Source organism: Harpegnathos saltator, unplaced genomic scaffold (genome assembly GCF_003227715.2).
Source record: "Harpegnathos saltator strain DR-91 unplaced genomic scaffold, Hsal_v8.6 scaffold25, whole genome shotgun sequence".
Lineage (NCBI taxonomy): Eukaryota > Metazoa > Arthropoda > Insecta > Hymenoptera > Formicidae > Harpegnathos > Harpegnathos saltator.
In genome coordinates, this window is record NW_020230039.1 from 2,137,386 (window position 1) to 2,158,916 (window position 21,531).

General features: G+C 33.3%; 1 protein-coding gene across 1 annotated transcript in view; it reads right to left on the reverse strand.

The window, feature by feature from the left end:
• Positions 1–21,531, reverse strand: part of LOC105183745 (Sol1) — a 455,377-nt gene that overhangs the window by 6,570 nt on the left and 427,276 nt on the right. The window contains exons 9-10 of the mRNA XM_025298993.1: positions 19,640–19,847; positions 8,243–8,490 (exon numbers count right to left, since the gene is read on the reverse strand). Of these exons, the coding sequence (XP_025154778.1) occupies positions 8,243–8,490; positions 19,640–19,847 (456 nt within the window). The remainder of the gene's footprint in view (positions 1–8,242; positions 8,491–19,639; positions 19,848–21,531) is intronic.

Here is a 21,531-nt window from a genome sequence, read left to right on the forward strand (position 1 = left end):
TTTTTAGGTTACTGATAATAAATCCAGTCGAAATTGTAAAATCTAAAATGGCGGATCCAATAGCAACTTCTAGTAACTAATGGTATTCCATTACGGATGCTTTACTTCTATTATCAGCGAGTGAAATATATTGAAGGAAACTACTTCTTTTCTAAATAGCGCTGGTGGAAACCTCGTATTTATGACAGTCGTTATTTGCGACCAAAAAAACATTGAGTTTGATATCCATAATGATATCTATAATGGAGTATCAAAGTTAGCCATTTGAAGCCGTCATATTGAATGCATCATTTTGAATTTTTCTTAGAAACAGAATTTTTGAATATTTCTTAGAATTTTTGGGTTGTTGCATTTTATGGCCACTCTATAAATATAAAGTATCTTAAAAAGATTAGAATAACGAAATATCCCGAAAAATATAAATTTTGTAAAAAAGAATATTTTAAATAAAAGTTGTAGGGTTTTAAAAAAAATCTGTTTACTAATCTTACCCGTTTGATTTCGAATGACGTCGTCAAGATCAAAGTCAGCATGAATTTTGTAAGCTAAATTCTTTTTATATTATACAGGGTGCACGATTTATCTGAAGACATTGAAATATCTCGAGAACTATGCATTGGATAAAAAAAAGTGGTTAATGAAAGTTGTCTCGAAAGGGGAAAGTCTCGAAGGGGGACATCCAATGATACCAAACTCGACCTCCCACCCCACCCCCTAGGGGTGGGGGTTGGGGGCAACTTTGAAATCTTAAATGGAAACCCCCATTTTTTATTGCAGATACGGATTCTACGCCACAAAATACGTAAATTTTGTCCGAAACTTTTTTTTTTATTCGTGATAGATGGCGCTGTAATCGCAAAAAATTATATTTTCCGCAATTCTCCAGAAATGATCATTGGATTGAGAAATAAAAAATACCTGTTCAATATTTTTAAAGAACATAATAAAAGTTATTCCCCCCCCATCCTCTCGGGGTAGGGTGGGTGATAACGTTCAAATCTCAAATGGGGACCCACATTTTTCATTGCAGAATTAGATTGTACGTGAAATTTTTATTGAAACAATTTTTTTCATTCGTGATAGATAGCGTTGAATTTTTCCGAGAAACTACTTTTAGCGTTACACAAGATCAACGACGAGGACGTAGTAGTTTTATGTTCCCTTAGGGTGCTTTTTTAATGTGAGTCCCCTTGCCTCTCACAGATCGGGGTGCTTTTTTAATGTGAGTCCCCTTGCCTCTCACTGTTCAATTAATTAGAGTAAGTGTTCGAAATTTTTACCTTCAACTTCAATACACTTATTGATTCTTTTTTCAAATGACTGTACACAGGATAGAAGCATATCTGCGGGAGTTTCAGCGCAAGCGTTTCTTATGCGTTCTACCATGTTTTCACGAGTTGTTGGCACTTGTTGATAAACCTTATCTTTTAGGTTAGGTTGATAAACCTTATCTTTTTAATAACTTTTATTATGTTTTTTAAAAATATTGAACAGGTATTTTTTATTTCTCAATCCAATGATCATTTCTAGAGAATTGCGGAAAATATAATTTTTTGCGATTACAGCGCCATCTATCACGAATAAAAAAAAAAGTTTCGGACAAAATTTACATATTTTGTGGCGTAGAATCCGTATCTGCAATAAAAAATGGGGGTTTCCATTTAAGATTTCAAAGTTGCCCCCAACCCCCACCTCCAGGGGGTGGGGTGGGAGGTCGAGTTTGGTATCATTGGATGTCCCCCTTCGAGACTTTCCCCTTTCGAGACAACTTTCATGAACCACTTTTTTTTATCCAATGTATAGTTCTCGAGATATTTCAATGTCTTCAGATAAATCGTGCACCCTGTATATTCTTATAACTCTTCCTAAAATATTTTCAAAACATTATAATTTTATTTACTTTAGACCAATCGTTTCAAAGTTACTAAACTTTCTTTTAGGCGAAGATCGGAGACTATTCCGAATATTCGGAAATATTCCGAAGAAATTAAGTTTTTGAAAAAAATGTTTAATAGAAAAGTTGTTGGGTTTAAAGGAAGCTATTTTTGGGTAGGTCAGATTTTAAGTCCGAGGTTCAGTGAAGCCTAATTAAACTCAAGTTTATTTTTCCAAACAAGAAACTCAATTTTTTACTTCAAATTTATGACCGGGACCATATTTTTCTATATATGTATAATAGATTTGATCTTAGGTTTGGACTTATTTTAAGCCGAATCAAACTTAAATCTAATTTCTTAAAAGATAACTTATATTTTTCGTAGCATATTTGTTTTCAGAACAATATGTGCTTTTTAGTAACATAAAACTAAAATTTAGGCCTGGGGTCTACGATTTCCTATTAGATCCAATTAGGTCCCAGTATATTAGACGGAATTTACCATTTTTGACTTAAGATTCATCGAAGGAATAGTATTTCCCATTTAATTGTGTGGATTAGACTTCGAGTACGGTGTAAAATTTTGGCCCAATCAGATCCAAGTCAATTCTTTGTGATTCAAAAATTGATGTTTTGTCGTAGGTTTATTTAAAGCAATAATGCTATAAATTTAAAGAAAAATTATTAAGTTGTCACTATAACCATCTATTTCTCACATCATTGTGACCTTGTCGTGATCGTTAATCATCTAGTTGATCATTTTGGCAACAATGTTTTAAAACAATTGCGATAACTTGACAGTATGAGGTTTATAGATAAGGTTTATACAGGATGTCTCAAAATGCACGATTATTCTTTGAAGGTGTGAAAAAGAGTGAAATTCTGAGTCGAAAGTTCCTTTTCCATTTTTTCCTCCGATCATTAATAACAAAGTTATTAACGAGGAAAGTCGACCAATGGCGTGGTGCGTTCGACTGTCGCGCAGTATCGTACATTGGCGCGGGGTTCCTCCCTGCGCTGGCGCCGAAATTTGTTTTTATCTGATGATATCAAATAGCTCTTTTATTTTCCATTTTTTGAACTTAAAAAGTCGGAAAATACCTCACTTCTTCCTTTGTCTTCACAGTTCGTTGTTTATGTTTTGAATCTCGTTGTGTTTAGGATTGAGGAATTGCTACTAAAGAATATCTCGTACAAGAAATAAAAACAACTTTGTCAGCCGTTTCTCAATCCGCGAGACATCGAAGATGAAAACGTAAACATAGGAAAAGCAAAATAAAAAGTAAAACGAGAATTTATTGTGACGAATTAATACGTTATAAAAGAGTACACGGAATACACATTATATAGTTTCTGCGGACAACGTTTTGAACAGGCACTCTAAAAAATCAGTCTTTTTCAAAACCACTGAAAAATCATTGGTCTTTATCATTTAAAATAACATTTAATAAAATTTCTATTTCTAAATTTGTTTTCAATCGTTTTTATGTTTTTACTGATTAAAAATGACGATTAAGAGGTTTGCGACAGTCGTGCGCGCCATGCCATTGCACTGTGGGACGTTTCGCCTATTTTTTGGCCAAAATATCAAAGATTCGTTTTCATGAGATGAACGTCTGTATATTGGGGTTTTTAGGGTCGTTAATTTTGAATATGACATTAAAAATTAGAAATACAAAATGGCGGATCTAATATGGCGCCCGAAAATATTAAAAATTGTTTGTTTTGCATAAAAATGAAACCTGGAGGGTTTCTACGGGGTTTTCGAGGTCGCTAATTTTGAATATGATTTTAAAAATTATAAATACAAAATGGTGGATCCAATATGGCGCCCGACAAAATTAAAAAATTGTCGATCAAGTCTTGAAATTGAAAATGACTGTTAAAACTTATTAATTAATAACGACTTATTCAATATTTTTGTCTCCCATTTCTATATCAAGATCGTCTGAATGAAATACTATATTTTCAAGCTCGAAGTTGCACTCATCTTCGTCTTCAGTTTCGCTAGTAATATCTAAAATATCATCATCTTTTAAATTAATGTCAAAGTATCATTAATAACTAATAGATCTATAACCTCTGGTGGAAAAAGTTTACGCTTTCTTGTATTAATTATTTTTTGTAAGCTAATAAATTAATAAATAAATTGGAAAAAGTTTTCATTCATTGTCCGCCATATTGGATCCGCCATTTTGAATCATGTATTTTTGACATCGGATTCGTAATCACCGACTCCAAAAACCCCTGAGTGACAAGTTTTAAATGAATCCGGTTGACTTCAAAAATTCCGTCCTCCATATTGGATCCGCCATTTTGAATTTTATATTTTTCACACCGGATTCGTACTCAGCGACCCCAGAAACCCCCGGGTAATAAGTTTCACAAAATTATATTCACTAGAATGAAACGTGCAACAAAGAGTTAAGAAAAAAATAGTCGATTGTCTTTACTTTAAAAAATTATATCTCCCGGATAGGTTCTATCGGATGATTTACGAAACGGTTTTAGGAAGAGTAGAGTCCCACCTAATATTCAAGCTAAAGATCGCCTTGTTATTATTTGTTATTCGGAAGCTCTAGTCTTTTAAATATCAGAAACTGACAAAATCATTACTTTTCTGTAATTCAAGTTTAAAGTTCTCTCCTCCAGAATGGCCAAAGCTTAATTTATTGTTATTATTTTCAAGCATTAACTTATGCTAAAGATGTATTTCAAGCAGTGGTTTGTATGTCTTTAACATTGGAGGAGAAAAAAAAGATTAAAGAAAAAATAATCTTTCGTGATTTCAAGGTACATTTTTACACATTTTCGAACACAAAATGCGACAGAAAAAATACTTTGCGTGGAACAAATGGTCTTAAATTTTTCCCCAGGTCTCACTAATGTTTATAGAAACTTTTCCAGTCGTTAAACATTACGAACTTCAACTTTGATTTTTGCCACTTTTGGCCAGAAAATAGGCGAAACGTCCCATAGTGCATTGGTCGACTTTCCTCGCCCACATAGCATTAGATCTCCAAAGTATATCCTAATTTGATCAAAATGATCCTATTATGATCCAAATGAAAAAGTTATCCATAGGAGTACCTGAGGACATGTGCCACAAATTACACAAGACATCTGCATAACTGTAGGTATCCGATCCTGATATCCGTAGGGTGTTCTAGTGTGTTAATTGATGTTTATTGAGAAATAGCGATGCAATGTTTTCTTATGGTGCAATATTTATTTGATACTGTGATCCATTCACTTACAGTAAGTTAGTTTTTGTTTTTATTAATTAGGTATTTAACATGTATTGTTTATGTCTGAACAACTGATATCCAGAAAGCACAAATAATACAAAAAGAAGTTAGTCTATATATTATTTATGTCTTATAATCTTTTACAATAACGTAATACTTAGATAAATCATTTATATCTTAATAGTCTAATATTTACTAAATGTTTTATATTTTTATGATACATTTTTTATTTTAAGAAATGGACTATATATTGTGTGATAGTTATATATATTGTAGAACATATAATACATCTTATTCATTATATGCAACTCAAACAAACATTGTATTACACGTTTCTCAAATAATAACTAGTAAATTTTTTTATGCATACAGATACACGCATATATTATTATTATATTACCCAGTACATATTTTGTATATTACATTTCACAACAGTGTGGGCATTTTGTTCTTAGTGCTTTGGAACGCAGCTGATGATTTAGCATAAAAACACGTTTCGAAAAAAGTAGTTTTCTCATTAGATGACAGACTGCATTTCAAACTGCATCGAAACATATATTCAAACCATTATGAAATTTATTTCTCTAGCCCGGTTGTTTTAACCGAGAAGTAAGTTAACAAACAGTTAAATCATATATCTGTCTCTGTTTATTTCGAACGAAAAACAAAGATAGGCATATAATTTAATTGTTAGTCAACTTACCTTTCAATTGAAACAACCGGGCCTATTTCGGTATTGCAAAGATGACTTCGGGATATATAGAATTCATCGCGATATATCTTGTGAATGTCCTTAGCACCACTTTTAATACTTGGAAGATATCTTACGGATATTAGTAGGATCACATATTGTTATGTGTACATATCCTTATGACATCCACATATCACTTCCTCTAGATGTTTAATGAGCGGACATAGAAACGTCCTCTGTACATCCTATATACGTATATATTTCGGCCTTTTACGAATGTATTCTGGATATCACTAAGTCCCTTGTGATATATCTATTGGACATATTTAGGATCAAGTTTCGCTATGTGAGTCGTTAATAACTTTATTATTAATGGTCGAAGGAAAAAATGGAAGAGGAACTTTCGACTCAGAATTTCATTCTCTTTCACATCCTCAAAGGATAATCATGCGTTTTGAGACACCCTGTATATCGCGTAAGATAATGTTTTGTCTGTTCCAATGTTACGCATAATTAGCAAGAAAATTATATAGTTTAGATGATCAATTGTCATGATAAGTGCGTATATAGAAATAAATGTGTCCAGCTGAAAATGTTTAGTAACTTTCGACCTAGTAAATATTCGGGCGTTAATGACGCTGTACATAATAACTTTTTAATAAATAATGAGCGACGGCTGCAATTTTTTGCATAACACTCAGGAACATGTCCTTAACAACATATATCAAGGTCATCAACTTTTGAGGGGGTTGACCTAATGTGCATATTTACCAAATATTCTTCCGCAAACAAGTGTACATAACCGCAGAATTCGTGCAATAACGATCTCGATCGTGTAATTTTGTCGTAAGTCAGTGCATTTTTTCCATTTTGCAATTGTTACTGCTTTAAAACGGCGTTTAAAGCGACCGAACGCTTGAAGATGTATTTCGAGCTATTAAGCGCAGCGGTACTGGCTACTCGGCCATTGGGCGTGCAACAATGCTCCAAGTTGTAACAAAAGTTTCACGAATCCGAGACATTCGACCCCGTTTGCCGGCGCGAACGAGTGAATAACGGGTTTCTCTCCGCGCAATTCGATTTGACAGAACGGGCTAAAGTACACCGCCTTAATTCATTCTGCCTGCTACCTTTTCCAGGCCGCTTCTATCCATTTACGCTGCTGCGCGCGTGACTTTTCGCTTTCCCGAGCGCGGGAGAACGAGAATGCGAATGAACGGATCTCCGTGCAATTCAGAATAGATCTTTCTACGGGGTTTTGCCCTCCTCTTGTCGGGCTTTTCTTTATGTTCAAAAGACTCAATTATTTTCCAGAATGTCTGTCTGCACGTATCTCTGCTTCTTTTTTCTTCTCTTTCCCAGGCTGTACGCGTGCACGTAAAAAGAAAAATCAAGAGCGGCGAGAAATAACTGTCATAGAAATTGCTAAGAAGACGTTTAAATAGCTGGAACATAATAATCATAATGTGACCGTACCTGTCTACAAAATGTGCAGGTCGGAGCTGTTAAGGGAAACGAGACACGGTCCGGTTAAATTTCAGAGATCGTATTAATTTCAGAACTCGTTACATTTCAAAGGTAGTATTAACCCTAGAATCCGGTTAAACTTAATACATTGTACTTTTAAGCCATACCATCACGTTGAAGTTTGCTCTCTTTTGAAGAATCACTTTTGCTTTTCTATTTTTTGTTCCTCTACATGTCGTATCTTTTATAATAAAGCGGTATCTTTTTTCGTAATGCGATTAGTCCTTTTCTCTGAACTCGTTGGATTCACATAATAACACCAGTTATTAAAACAAATACGAATATTCACATAATAATAAATGGAAGTGCATAAAAATATAATTCACTATCCGTGAGTGGGATATAATAAATGTTTTGTTCGTTACAAATCGCAATGTATTTTGTTAAAGTTACGTAATTTTATATATCGCGGCTCACATTTATTCATTTCCATTATCCATCATAAATGATTGCATTACAGATTTAACAGAAAGTGAGTGAAACGTATATGAATCCAAACTTTTTAAAAATTCGGCTGTACAAGCTCATACAATACGGTGTATCAAATATTCTCATTTGAATCGATGTCACGCGTATCATTTTTCAGCTATAATGCCCATATTTCGCACTATCGGATCGCTTTCGAGGTATGCAATATAAATTTGAATGGATTTAAATATAAATAATAGCAAATTTATATCTTTTCGCTCACTATGTCTAGCATAGTAAATGGTAAGAGAACTTTTTACGAATGGGGTTTCCTCAATGAAGTGTATGTTTCCCTTTTTACCTTGTCAATTTTCCAGCTTACAAGTATGTTGCAACTGATTTGAGAAAGTCAGAAGCTATTTGCAGGTAACTGTAGTAATAGCGCTGTAATATAATTAATTAACTAATTTCATGAAAGGAGAAAAGCCTCACCGTGCCATGCCGATCCACTGCTCACAGGTATCTTCACCGTGTAATTTTCCTCCTCATCCAAGAACACGTAGCTGGCGTTAAAGCCCGTAGCATCGAGGCGATCGTTACTTTTGAACGTTACGCGAAAGAACTTCCTATCGCTGTAAACGTCGAATTCTTTCAGTTGACCACAGTGCCTCGGGTACTTTCGGTCTCTCGCCATGTAGTTGGAAAATTCAACATAATCGCTGGCTGATACAGCTTCGCACCTAGAAAATTCCGCGTTAACGATTGAGTTTTTATTTTACCGGGAAGGGGGAGAGGGAAGGGAGAAGTGCTTTTATTTCATCGACGGCTCGTTTGGTCAGTCGACCGCAAATACTCGCTATTAGTACATGATGTTACAGCTGATATTCCGTACAATTACGCTGCGATACGTGTCATTCTAGATATCGCAGCTAATTAAAATTAATTGCGGAGATACGCTCCAGCGATGAGAATAATGGAATAAGTAAAAGGAAATTATGTACTCGATTAAAGATAACAAATAATTTCCTTATAATGTCGAAACCTACAAAATAAATAATGCTATAAGGTAAGTGCGTATATGAATACGTGAACTTTAATTACACATATGATTTCTATCAGTTCTATACATACTTTACACAATTCATGTTTATTTTTCATATTTTCATGTTCCCAATCATATAATCATTATAAAACTAATAATAAAAACTGATATTTTCCAATAAAACGTGTCTGTTTATATTATATATTATAGAAGGCTTTTCAATTGCTTTTCAATATTTTCTGGTAGCGAAAAATTATAGATTGTTCTTTCAAATTAAATAAAGTATCGGGATAAAATAGAAACAGACTTTACCGGAAAAAATACATCGAGTAAAATAAATATATCAATTCAGGATTAGTTAAAGTTTGGGTAGTTAAACGACTCACTTAACTTTTCCTGCAAGCTTTGACGGCTCAAAAAACTTCGCCGGTCGTGCATTTCATTAAGAAAGTTAAATGTCTCCGTCATCCATTATCTCTCAAGAAGTTCACATCAGCGAGATTTGGTTCTGTCTTTCATATTCACGTGAAATCAAAATTTCGATAAATTGTATGTGTACCAGCTGCACATACTTGAATCTATCAGGATTATGGTTAAATAGATAAATTTACATTTAACAAGCTATTTAGCTTTTTCCGCGATCTTCCGTGAAAGTATTCTCTTATGTGCTCCGCATTGACATATATTTCACGATGAAAAATGAAGCTGTAAAAAACTCTATCTCGGGAAGGAATATCGATAAAATTGCGATGACTTTTCTTTCAACAGTTTTCCTTGGCAATCCTTCAGTCATAAATTGCATTTATGGAATTTTTTTTTTGCCCATAATCCCATAAATAATTTAATTTCGATTTTTATATCATTTACAACGTATTTTAATACGAATATTATATACCCATATATACACTTATACGGGGTGTCTCATTTTTAAAAATGCACCTCGATAATTCTTTAACGAAGCATTTTCATCAAAAATATTTCGGACAAAAGTTGTATGATTTCAATATAAAACAGCTATTTTGTTTACAAATGACATCACTTTCGAGATATTCACTGATCATTACTTTTCTTAAATAGAAACCCTAATTTTTTATTATACTGTCTTTTTCTACCAATTAATTTAAACAACTTTTGTCTGAAATATTTTTTTATTTGCCTAATATTTTTTGAGATATTTAAAGAAAACTTAATAATTTTTCAATATTTAACTCACGATATCTCGTTAACTATTTGTCCGAAGAAAAAGTAACTTTTTTGCTCTACTTAGTCTCAAGAATATATTGTTACAATAGCGCCCTGATTTTTGTTAATTTGATGATTTTGAAATTTCTAAAAGTCAGTAAGTTAACAAAAGTCAGGGAGTTATTATAACAATATATTATTCAGATTAAATAGAGCAGAAAAGTCTAGTACCACTTTTCCTTCCGACATATAGTTAACAAGATATTGTGAATTAAATATTGAAAAAGTGATTAAGTTTTCCTTAAATATCTCAAAAAATATTAGGTAAATAAAAAAATGTTTCAGACAAAAGTTTAAATTAATTGTTTAAATTAATTGGTAGAAAAGGACGGTATAATAAAAAATTGGGGTTTCCGTTTGAGAAAAGTAATGATCAGTAAATATCTCGAAAGCGGTGCCATTTGTAAATCAAATCATATAGTTGTTTTATGTTCCCCTTGAAATCATACAACTTTTGTCTGAAACATTTTTGCTGAAAATGTTTTGTTAAAAAATTATCGAGGTGCGTTTTTTAAAATGGAACACCCTGTATATTATATATATATTATACACTTAAGGAAGTATCATGTTTAAAACCTTTACATAAAAATTTTATAACAAAATGCAGTCTTTTTTTTACGTCATACTAGTACAGAATTATAAATGCTTCTACATAATGAAAGTATATGTGAAAATGAATTGGATTATATATGACAAAAAATAAATAATTTTAAAATCAACATTTCGAGTTGTTAATTGGCATAAATATTTAACTGTTGCCAAAATTTTGCAGCTTATACATGCTGAACATATGTTTGTTTTGTTTAGGAAAATTTCAAAGAATATTGCACTACTTTTAATTTAGAACTTATAAATATAAAAATATATACGGAAAGTGTACAGAAAAAATTTTATACAAAGTGTTCCAAAACAATATTAAAAATATAAATATTAAATATAAATATAAACATATAAATATTAAAAATATAAATTAATATCTTCTAAAATATACGTTATATAAAGAAATATTGAATATAAAGTTGTAAAGTTTTGAGAATATATGATGATATATGAGGGTATATGATGGTATTGAAGATGTATAATTATGACATTAAAACTACATACTTTTCTACTTATTAAAAAGATTTGATGTAAAAGTAAATAGATTATACATTATATGTGGCGATTTTCACGATTATTTCAAAGCTTTTTTTAAATAGAAATGAATATTCTTCATCGCAAAATTTAGAAAGCAGATAATTTTGGACGGAATTTGTTTGTGCAGAAAACGATATCATTCTTCTCGGATTTGATATAGTGAAATGATAGATTATGATAGAAAACAATAAGATTCTCTATAGATCCTATCGGTTTCTATCGCTTTTTATCTCTTAATATTTTTTATCATAAAACGTTTCTATCACAAACGGTTTCAATTTGAACTCTTTTTGCTATCGTGTAAAGTGATTTTTGATAGTAATTGTAATCACGAATAGTAGCAAGTATCGACGTGAGCCTTGGTATGGTGCGGGGAGGTGTAAGCACGAGTAGTGGCGCGTTGTTTTCTCTTTCGTCACATGTCGGCAACCGTTGCTTGATCAACTGAACCGTGCTATCCATTCAAGCGCTCCTCTTCTATCATTCCAAGGCGTATTTGTTCTTCCGATTTTATCTCGATATCGAAATATTATCTCAATTAATATCTCGATATCGATTAATATTTCAATTATTGCGAATATCGCAAAACGGTATGAAACTTTTTTTATTCACTTTAATCGTTTCCGCGTTTTATGCCCTTGTGAGCGGTGGCAGAATTATTTGTATAGAGTTGTATACAGAGTTGTATACAGTTGTATACAGAGTGTCCGTCACAACATATATCAAAACTTATGTGCAGATAGAATGAATTGAAATGAATGAAAATGTCTTCCACAGTTTTTCGAACAACCATGTAAAATTTCAAATTATTAATGAAAGCAAATTAATAAAGTAAAGTAATAAATAAGTAAAGTAAAAGTGCGCACGATCACATAGAAAATGACTGACCGCACGATTGTCTATGAGTAACAATCAATATTGGATGCTATTACAAACAATTGTTACACGTTGCTCGCATTTGTTTTCCGCCTTTCACTATTATTCGACATTGGTCGCTGCTAGGAGACGATCGCGTAAAATCAGTCATTTTTCATGTGATCGCGCCGTCTTACTGCATCGCGCGTACTAGTTCGTTAATCTTCCTTCACTAATAATTCAAAATTTTACGGGGTTCGGAAAATAGTACGGGACTTTTCTACTCATTTTGATCTGTCCTATCCAAACTTTGACATATATTGTAACACCTTGTGTATACAGGAATGTATATGGACATCTCATATATACAAGATGTTTAATGCAGACGTGAAGGTAGAGCGTGTGAACTTGAGCACGATGGACCTTATTTGTAAATAATCACGTGAAATTTTGAGGTATTAATAAAAAAAGATTAGCGAAGCAATATGTGCGACGCTGTGGGATGAGCTCTATAGATGCGAGCTCATTGAAAATGATTGAGACGTGACTACTTCTTAACAGCGGTAGCTACCGGTTGGCAGCAAAGGCGGAGTAATATGACACGAGCGATGCGCGGACAATTGTTATTACTTTGCCTTCTTAGCTGTCGGCTACCGTTGCTAAAAGATAGTCGCGTCTCAACCATTTTCGGTGAGCTCGTGTCTACAGAGCTCGTTCCACAACGTCGCGCATACTGATTGACTAATCTTCTTTTATTAATATCTCAAAATTGTGATTATTTATAAAATGACAGGGTTCCTCGTGTTCAACTTGACGTGCTCTATTTTCATGCGCGGACTTTAATGTTAGATATCCTATATATAAATAAATATATAAATAAATGAATGCAATTATTTCTTTTTAAAACAGCATCTCAGGATAACTCTGAGTTTAACACATATTGTCATATTCTCATGCTCTTGAGTAACCTCCTTTATAACAAGGTCAGCGGTAGTTGATTAAACAAAAGTTATAAACATAAAAGTGATATATACAGATATACGAAGAAATCAACATTTATATACATTCGGTGTGATACAGAGAAACATTGCATAATGATCGCACAGAAAACGCGAGTATTGCCCCTTTCCTTGCACGCCCACTCTGGAAAAACTTTAATCCAACCTAAATCAACTTATTTTTAATTTATTAAAATTAATTTTAATTTCAACTTTAAGTTGGAAATAGGTTTGGGTTGAGTTAGGTTAGTGTTATCTAAACATATTTTTCCTAAATATATAGGTGAAGGTCACTTCACAGCAAACAAAGTAAGTTAATATATTTGAGTCTTTCAAATTGGAATAACTGTTAACGCAAAATGTTATTTCACGATTTCATATATCTTACATATAATTACAAAAATTTAATTAAATATTTACGTGGAAAAAAGTTATTTGTGTGTGTTCACAGTGCAATAATAGAGTTGAATTAGATTACAATGCACCTTCTTTAATAATACATTCTCACTTATATTATAAGAAAATAGTAAAATAAAAGCGAATGCGAAAGACATGCCATTTTTCTACCCGTGCATTATCTAGTACATGGTTTTCAAAAACTATTATAGGATTTGTGAAAATTGCTCGTTTTATTTTCTTATGATGCATCCATCAAGACAAATATTTATGCAACAGCAGTTACAAATGAGCGGTAAGGCAATAGTCGACTGGACTAATTTTTATTGCAAAGTACATACGAGTATTGTATACAAATATACAATTATTAGAAACATATTAATTGTAACAGGATGTTGTTATGTACTGTTCTAGTTTTAGTTATTATATTTATAATTGCACCAGAGTGATGTACAAGTTGGTGGTCTTGGTGCAATTATAAAAATTAACGAGGCAAAATTATAGAACAGGAAATATAATCATGTGGGGGGAAGGACAGGAGGTAGTTCAAGGACAATGGGTATTTAAAACTGTTGAGAGGCTTTCTACACGTCTTCATATTTCTAGTACTTGACAGAACAATGACACTTTTCCCTATAATTAAAAGACATATATTGCCGGGCACTGTCATAACGATAATTGGAAAGCTTATAACGCTTTATAAGATGAAAATTATTGTCAACGGTTAATTGATCAAAATTTTGTTGATCCTAATACTAACGTATATATATAAAATATAAAGAGGGCGTGACACGATTTATGCAATCGGATACTAAAGTACGATATACGCTAGAAAAATTATAATCAATATAGCAGAATTTATTTTCAAAAAAATTATACCCCCATGTTCTAAAGAACTTATTAACAATTTCTTTAATGCAATGGCTCCATTATATCCCATAGATGAAGTTATTAAAAATGAATAATAAATGTTTTCTCATACATTGTTTATGACGTTCGTTTATTTTGTTTATAACATTAATTTGATAAATTTGTTTGTAATTAATTAATAAATGTATAAATAATAAATAAATAAATAAGTAAATGTTGATTTCTTTGTATATTCCTATATACCATTATTTTGTTTATTTCTGCTTATAATTATAGTTTAAACAATTGCCACAAATTTTTTTATAATAGAGCCTATTCAGGAAAGTAAATTTGACAATATATAATAAAATCAGAATTCTAAGATATTCTTCTAAAAAGAAATAATTATCAAATAAATAAATAAATAAATATATATATACAGGATGTCCCATTTTAATCCGGCCGGCTGAATAAAATTCGAGGATGATATTTTCCAGAAAAAAATGTCAGACAAATGTTGTTCAGTTCTAAGGGGGACATTCGATGCCATCAACAATTTTGACCTCGGGTGAAGGGTTCAAGATCATTCAAGGTCAACTTTTTTTTCTTAAATGGGAACCCCTATTTTTCACATCGGCAATCGATTCTACGTAAAAAAAAATGAAACTTTTGTCTGAAGCATATTTTTTTATAACGCAAACTAATTTCACTTATTCAGCCTCCAAAATTGAAAATTTCAAACTTTCTGAATTTTTTACTCGAGAATGGTGGGGTTTGGGGGGAAATTGCAGAAGACAAAAAGTTCTTGAAATGCTGCAAGGAATTCACTCGAATTTTCGCATAGTTGATCGTGCACTTTTTTCGAGGTACCTCCTGACAGGTAGAACATTGGCGGAAAAAAATGCACGATCAACTATGCGAAAATTCGAGTGAATTTCTTGCAGCATTCCAAGAACTTTTTGTCTTCTGCAATTTCCCCCCAAACCCCACTATTCTCGAGTAAAAAATCAGAAAGTTTGAAAATTTCAATTTTGGAGGCTGAATAAGTGAAATTAGTTTGCGTTATAAAAAAGATGCTTCAGACAAAAGTTTCATTTTTTTTCACGTAGAATCGATTGCCGATGTGAAAAATAGGTGTTCCCATTTAAGAAAAAAAAGTTGACCTTGAATGATCTTGAACCCTTCACCCGAGGTCAAAATTGTTGATGGCATCGAATGTCCCCCTTAGAACTGAGCAACATTTGTCTGACATTTTTTTCTGGAAAATATCATCCTCGAATTTTATTCAGCCGGCCGGATTAAAATGGGACACCCTATATATATATTTATAAAATATAAATATAATAATAAATAAATATATATATATTTATTTATAATATATATTTATATATATTTATATAACTCCAAAATCTTAGGTAACGTAATAACAATCTATTATCATTTTGTTTAGCGTGATTAAGAATGACAGAACGGAATATTAGTGTTCAATAAATAGAGATAAATAAAATTTACGCGGCTATCCGATTGTGGGCGGCATATCTGGAGAGATAAATAATATATCCTGCTAAGAAGAAATATTGATGCATGAACAATAGGACTATTATCGTGGCGAAGAAAATGTATTATTGTATATCTTCGAGAAGTTACACTATATATATATATATATATATATATATATATATAGTGTAACTTCTCGAATATACTCTCGATAATACTTTTTTATCCAAACAATGGATAATATCATTATTTTTAGTGAATGGGAATGCATTAATGAAATTCTACAAACAACGAGTTACAACTAATATGAAAAAACGCGACTGTATCAGTACTTATTTGATATGGTGTTTTGATAATCGTGTTATTAATATTTTTATATTGGAATTTATCATTCATTTTGATTTAACATCATATTCGGCATTTTCTTAAAAGTAGATTCTATCAAAAAAGCTTTCAATTTTTGTTCTTTTGCGTCAATTACTTCAATTTGTTAATTTTCACATTTTTTATTTCCGCTATTTCCAGATAAAACCCAGAACATAAAATGAACATCGATGATCCAAGCATCCGATCCAAATAAATCAATTATCAATAAGTCAATTATGTAACTGTGCCAACTAGCAGAAGCTCTAAAATATATATTAGACAACGTAACAACGGTCTGTTATTATTTTATCGAGCATAATTAAGGACGAGAGAACGAGAAATGTTCTTGCTCGGTAGATAAATAGAGGTGATAAGTAAGATTTACGTGACCGTCTGATCACCGGTCGGGGGCGGCATATCTGAAGAGACAAACAATATATTCTGCTGAAAAGAAATATTGATACATGAGCGATGGAGCTATTATCGTTGCTGAGAAAAAAAAAATATATATATATATATACATATATATCGTGAGTAGCGACGATGAATAACCCCGCTAGTTGGCTCGATGACATAAGTGGCAATTCGGGTGATAGATCATCATCTCCCTGGCACTTCTTCGCGCGCTTCTACTTTACGTAATAACTTACGTCTCGAGAACTGTTTACCGGTGGTCAGATTTACGATCGAGTATGCATCTTTTTCTGGGTCGTGCCGCGCCGAGTTGCGCGCGTCGACGGCATCGGCAGTGAAATGCATCTGCGAGTAGCACCGAGGGTATACTTCGTCCAATCGAACTCTCATTCTGTTGCGCGGTTGATATTTACGATTACTGTTTTCCGAAGTAGCATCGAGGGAAAATCTTCTTACAACCGGTTGCGACCGCGATAAATAGCCACGTGGACTACACGCGCTCGAGCGTACCGACGTCGGCTCCGATGTCAAATTATTAATTTATAAAAGCGAACCATCGCAGGACCGCGAGAACGGATTCTGTCCCTGTTGCGCGTGCTCGTTTCATGTTCCTTCGTCAGGATGCACTGCGTTGCGGCGCCGTGACGCCGCGCCGTGTGCAACAAACGAGCGCGCACCGTGTTGTTATAAAATTCGACAGAAATTGGCGAAACATGATTAATTAGCGGCTTCCGGTAATGAACGTAGCGTTACGTTGCCGCCGGAATATTGATGGTCCTGCGATTTAATACGACCCAATTAGGAACAGCTATCGTATGACCCCTCGACACATCGCTCCCCTCTTCCTCCCGTTTCTCCTCTTATTCGTACCCACTCTTCGACTATCTCTATCCCCTGCTGCCTCTCAGCTTTCGGACGTGTATCTAATTCTTGCTCCCTCTCTCCCTTCTCCTCTCTCGTTCTATTTCTTTTTCTTCACGCCGCGTCTCTATTCCCAGCATACAACGAAGTTGTTTTTTCAGAAAGCTGCAGCTGCGTGTCATATTTCTCGTTATATCAGATAATAGGTAATATGTTCGTTAATAACAATCTAAAGGTACGGATGACACGTAATTGCCTCTGTTCCTCGAATATTGGCCACTGAACCTTCATCGGGGCTTCCTCTTCGTGTTCCAATAAGTAGCTAGGAACTTGAATGCAGTTTGATATAACGAGCCATCCAACTCCCACGAGAGTCCAGAATTGAGCCGGGCTATCTATTCACCTTCGCGGAAAGATTTCAAATTTGCTCGAAGGAGATCGTAAATCGTATCTACCTGGTGTCGAGAATAAATGAGGACAGATTTCTAGCATCAAATTAAATCTCGTATTAAGAGTACAACAGTAACGAGTAATCCTTTCGATTCGACAATAATTATTTACGCGATCGATTTAATCTAACTTATTTTGCAGTATTTAAAATATGTGTACATGTACGGATATTTCGTTATTAAATATTATTCATATAATATTTTTATAATATTTTACTCGTTATAACATTTTATTCGTTATCGCTATTCTATTTAATATCTTTGTCCCATTATGAATATCGCTTTATCACGTTCATGTTAATTAATTTTCATTCTGTTTCTCATTATCATATTTCGCGGAGACGGTCTCGCGTTCGTTCGAGTATAATTTTAGGCATGGATAATACGGCGAGTCTCGTAGGAACTATTTGCAATTTTGACATCGTTATTTAAAGGAGGATGTCGGAAAATCGCGATTTTTTGACTATGAGTGGAACGTAAAATGTGCATTCTGCATTATCAAGGATATTTTAAATAACATAAAAAAGTGATTATATATTGTGGAAACTAGAGGAACATCAATTGCCAGATCAAAGACGCACATTGTTTAGGATACCGTTGATCGACTTCTGCAAACTCTGTTCACAAAGCAATTCCTCAATTCTAATCCAATAAAACTTTTTACATGTCTTAAGCTCATAAACCCTAAACCTTTAACCCCATACACGTTAATCCTAAACCTAGAAACCCTAAATCCAGAAATTCTATATTTATATATCTCAAAAGCATGAATCATAAGTCCAGAAATCTTTGAATGAATATTTCTAAACATTCTTGCTTTGATAACAGTTTCAGACGTCGTTCTAGGCAACCAAAAATACATTTTGAAGAATGTACTGGAACTGTCGGAAGATCTATTTTAATCGTCGAATTCGGATCACCATATTCGTTTTCAACATTTGATACTCTGTCAAACATCAAAGTAAGACCTTCATTGAATGAGCGCGATGCAAATCTGTAACACTTTTGGCAAGAGTATTTTTTATCTCGCTCATGATAATCGGTACGCTTGAGTTTTTCAAGATGCTTTTTGCAAATTTCACAAATTTTTGACATTTTAATAGTGGTTTACTTTATCGTCCGAATATATTATAATAATGCAAGTAGTGTCATATTCTGAATAAAAGTTGAAGAGAATAGTATTTTACAAAAAGAAATCATGAGCTAATGCTCATTTCCCATAAACACTTGTACATAATATACATTATATATATATATATATATATATATATACTTTCTAAATATTAAAATATAATACATATTAATTCAACATTATAAGAGAAAATAAGTAAGATACAATTGATTTAATTTTAATATATGTGGTAACGTTGTATAAAACAATTTTATCAAATGACTTTGGATTAATTGACAAGCATCTGTTTTTTATAGTAATCAAGTATTGAGTATTGTTTATGAGTTTAGGACATGTGAATTTAAGTTTTATTGGAACAGAATTGAGGTATTGCTTTATGAGCGGAGTTTGCAGGACTGTCGAACAACGGTATCCAGCGCCTAAACAATGTGCGTCTTTGACCTGGCAATTGATGTTCCTCCAGTTTCCAGAATATATAACCACTTTTTATGTTATTTAGAATATCCTTGATAATGCAGAATGCATATTTTACGTTCCACTCATAGTAAAAAAGTCGCGAATTTCCGACATACTCCTTTAGTCATGTTATGGACTATGGTATTGAACCTCTTGAAGGAAATGCATAAGGATATGTTCGTTCATTCAACTTACGGTAATACTCCCTCGACGTCGAAGAAGTGGAAATGAAGGTGAACCCGCTCGTTAAGCTGACCATTGAAGAAGTAGTGGCACTCCGTGTTACGAGGGTACAGCCCGGGGTAATTCGGCGACGCGAATGTACCATTGCGGGTCTCGTTGCTGTTGAAAACAAAGGCACACGGATATTTCTCCTCCTGCCGTCCTGTCGTTATACCAAAGTCTGAAACGGCAAAACGATTCGTAAGTATACTGAAGGGGAACTACAGAGAGAAAGTGTTTCTTTTCATATTCTGATTTAAGTCATGATATATGGCTAAAAAAAATAATTATATATAATTAAAGGTGAATTTCATGTTTCTACGGCTATATATAATTATACGTAATTATATATGTCACGTAAAGAAATACTGTTGTATATATACAATTAATAGCTTATATATATTTGTAAGCGTCCGGGATGTTTAATTATATGACATTATTTTCCCTTTTTTTTGCTTAACAGTGTTTTTTTCATGTAAACGCATGTAATTATATAGAATTATATATATATATATAATTATATAGAAATAAAATGCATACAGAGAGAGAGAGAGAGAGAGAGAGAGAGGGGGAGGGGGGAGAGAGGGGGAGAGGGGGAGAGAGGGGGAGAGAGGGGGAGAGGGGGATAGAGGGGGAGAGAGGGGGAGAGGGGATAGGGGGGGAGAGGGGGAGAGAGAGGGAGAGAGAGGGAGAGAGAGGGAGAGAGAGGGAGAGAGAGGGAGAGAGAGGGAGAGAGAGGGAGAGAGAGGGAGAGAGAGGGAGAGAGAGGGAGAGAGAGGGAGAGAGAGGGAGAGAGAGAGAGAGAGAGAGAGAGAGAGAGAGAGAGAGAGAGAGAGAGAGAGAGAGAGAGAGAAGTCGTATATATTAAGTAATTAAGAAAGTTCGTGCCGTTTCTAGGTTTTGTCAAACTGTACATACATATGCTACCAATATACCATAGTTATATATGCTTGAGCAAAAGTTCACTTAATAGAAAGTTTATCAGTGTATAACATTTATAAAATTGAATTATTTAAAATTTTGCATATATTGAAGTTATATTAAAACGATACAAACTTTCTTAATTATCTTATAATTATATATAATTTAAATATAATTATATATGATTTTGTGTATAATTACACATAATCTATCCATCCATTCTGTTTGGGGATATTGGAGAGAGTGAAACATCCTGCAACCGGCAATTGATCGGTTTTCGGCATTCTTGTGTAAATTTTATCAAATGTTCAGCCGTATTTAATAATTACTCTTTAACTATTTATTATTTATTTATTTATTTACATATTTATTCGTAATCCGCATATATTTTGATATTTAATAAAACCCGCACAAGAGTACTAAAAACTGGCAGTGAGTGCAAAGGACGCCAGTTACTACATGTTTTAGTTTTTTTCGACAAATAATTCAATTATTATAATGCTACAAAATTAATATTTATTGGGAGAGAAGCAAAAGAGTGAAAACAGAGCATGCTTATAGTTTTTATGCGATTAATTCAATTTATAATACATTATGAGCGCAAAGAAGGGTACCACCTCTTATTGTTATTTCTTTTTTCCTTGCGATCGACATTTATCGCACTCACATTACCTCATTACTATAGGGCGTTTATAATTCCCTGAGCGGCTTAATAAATATTGACACATACTAATGGCCAACTGCATAACGTAACGCAAATCACCGGCGGTACCAAACATGACATTGTAATATGCCCGAGAAATATGAATAATATCGGAGTAATTACTAATGTATTATTAATCGACAGCTTCACCGTAGGCGGATTCAAAATCAAATATTGAAGCGGTAGCTTCGATCTATCAGTGCGTATATAAAACCCATGGATGCTGCGTGCAAAGCCCGCG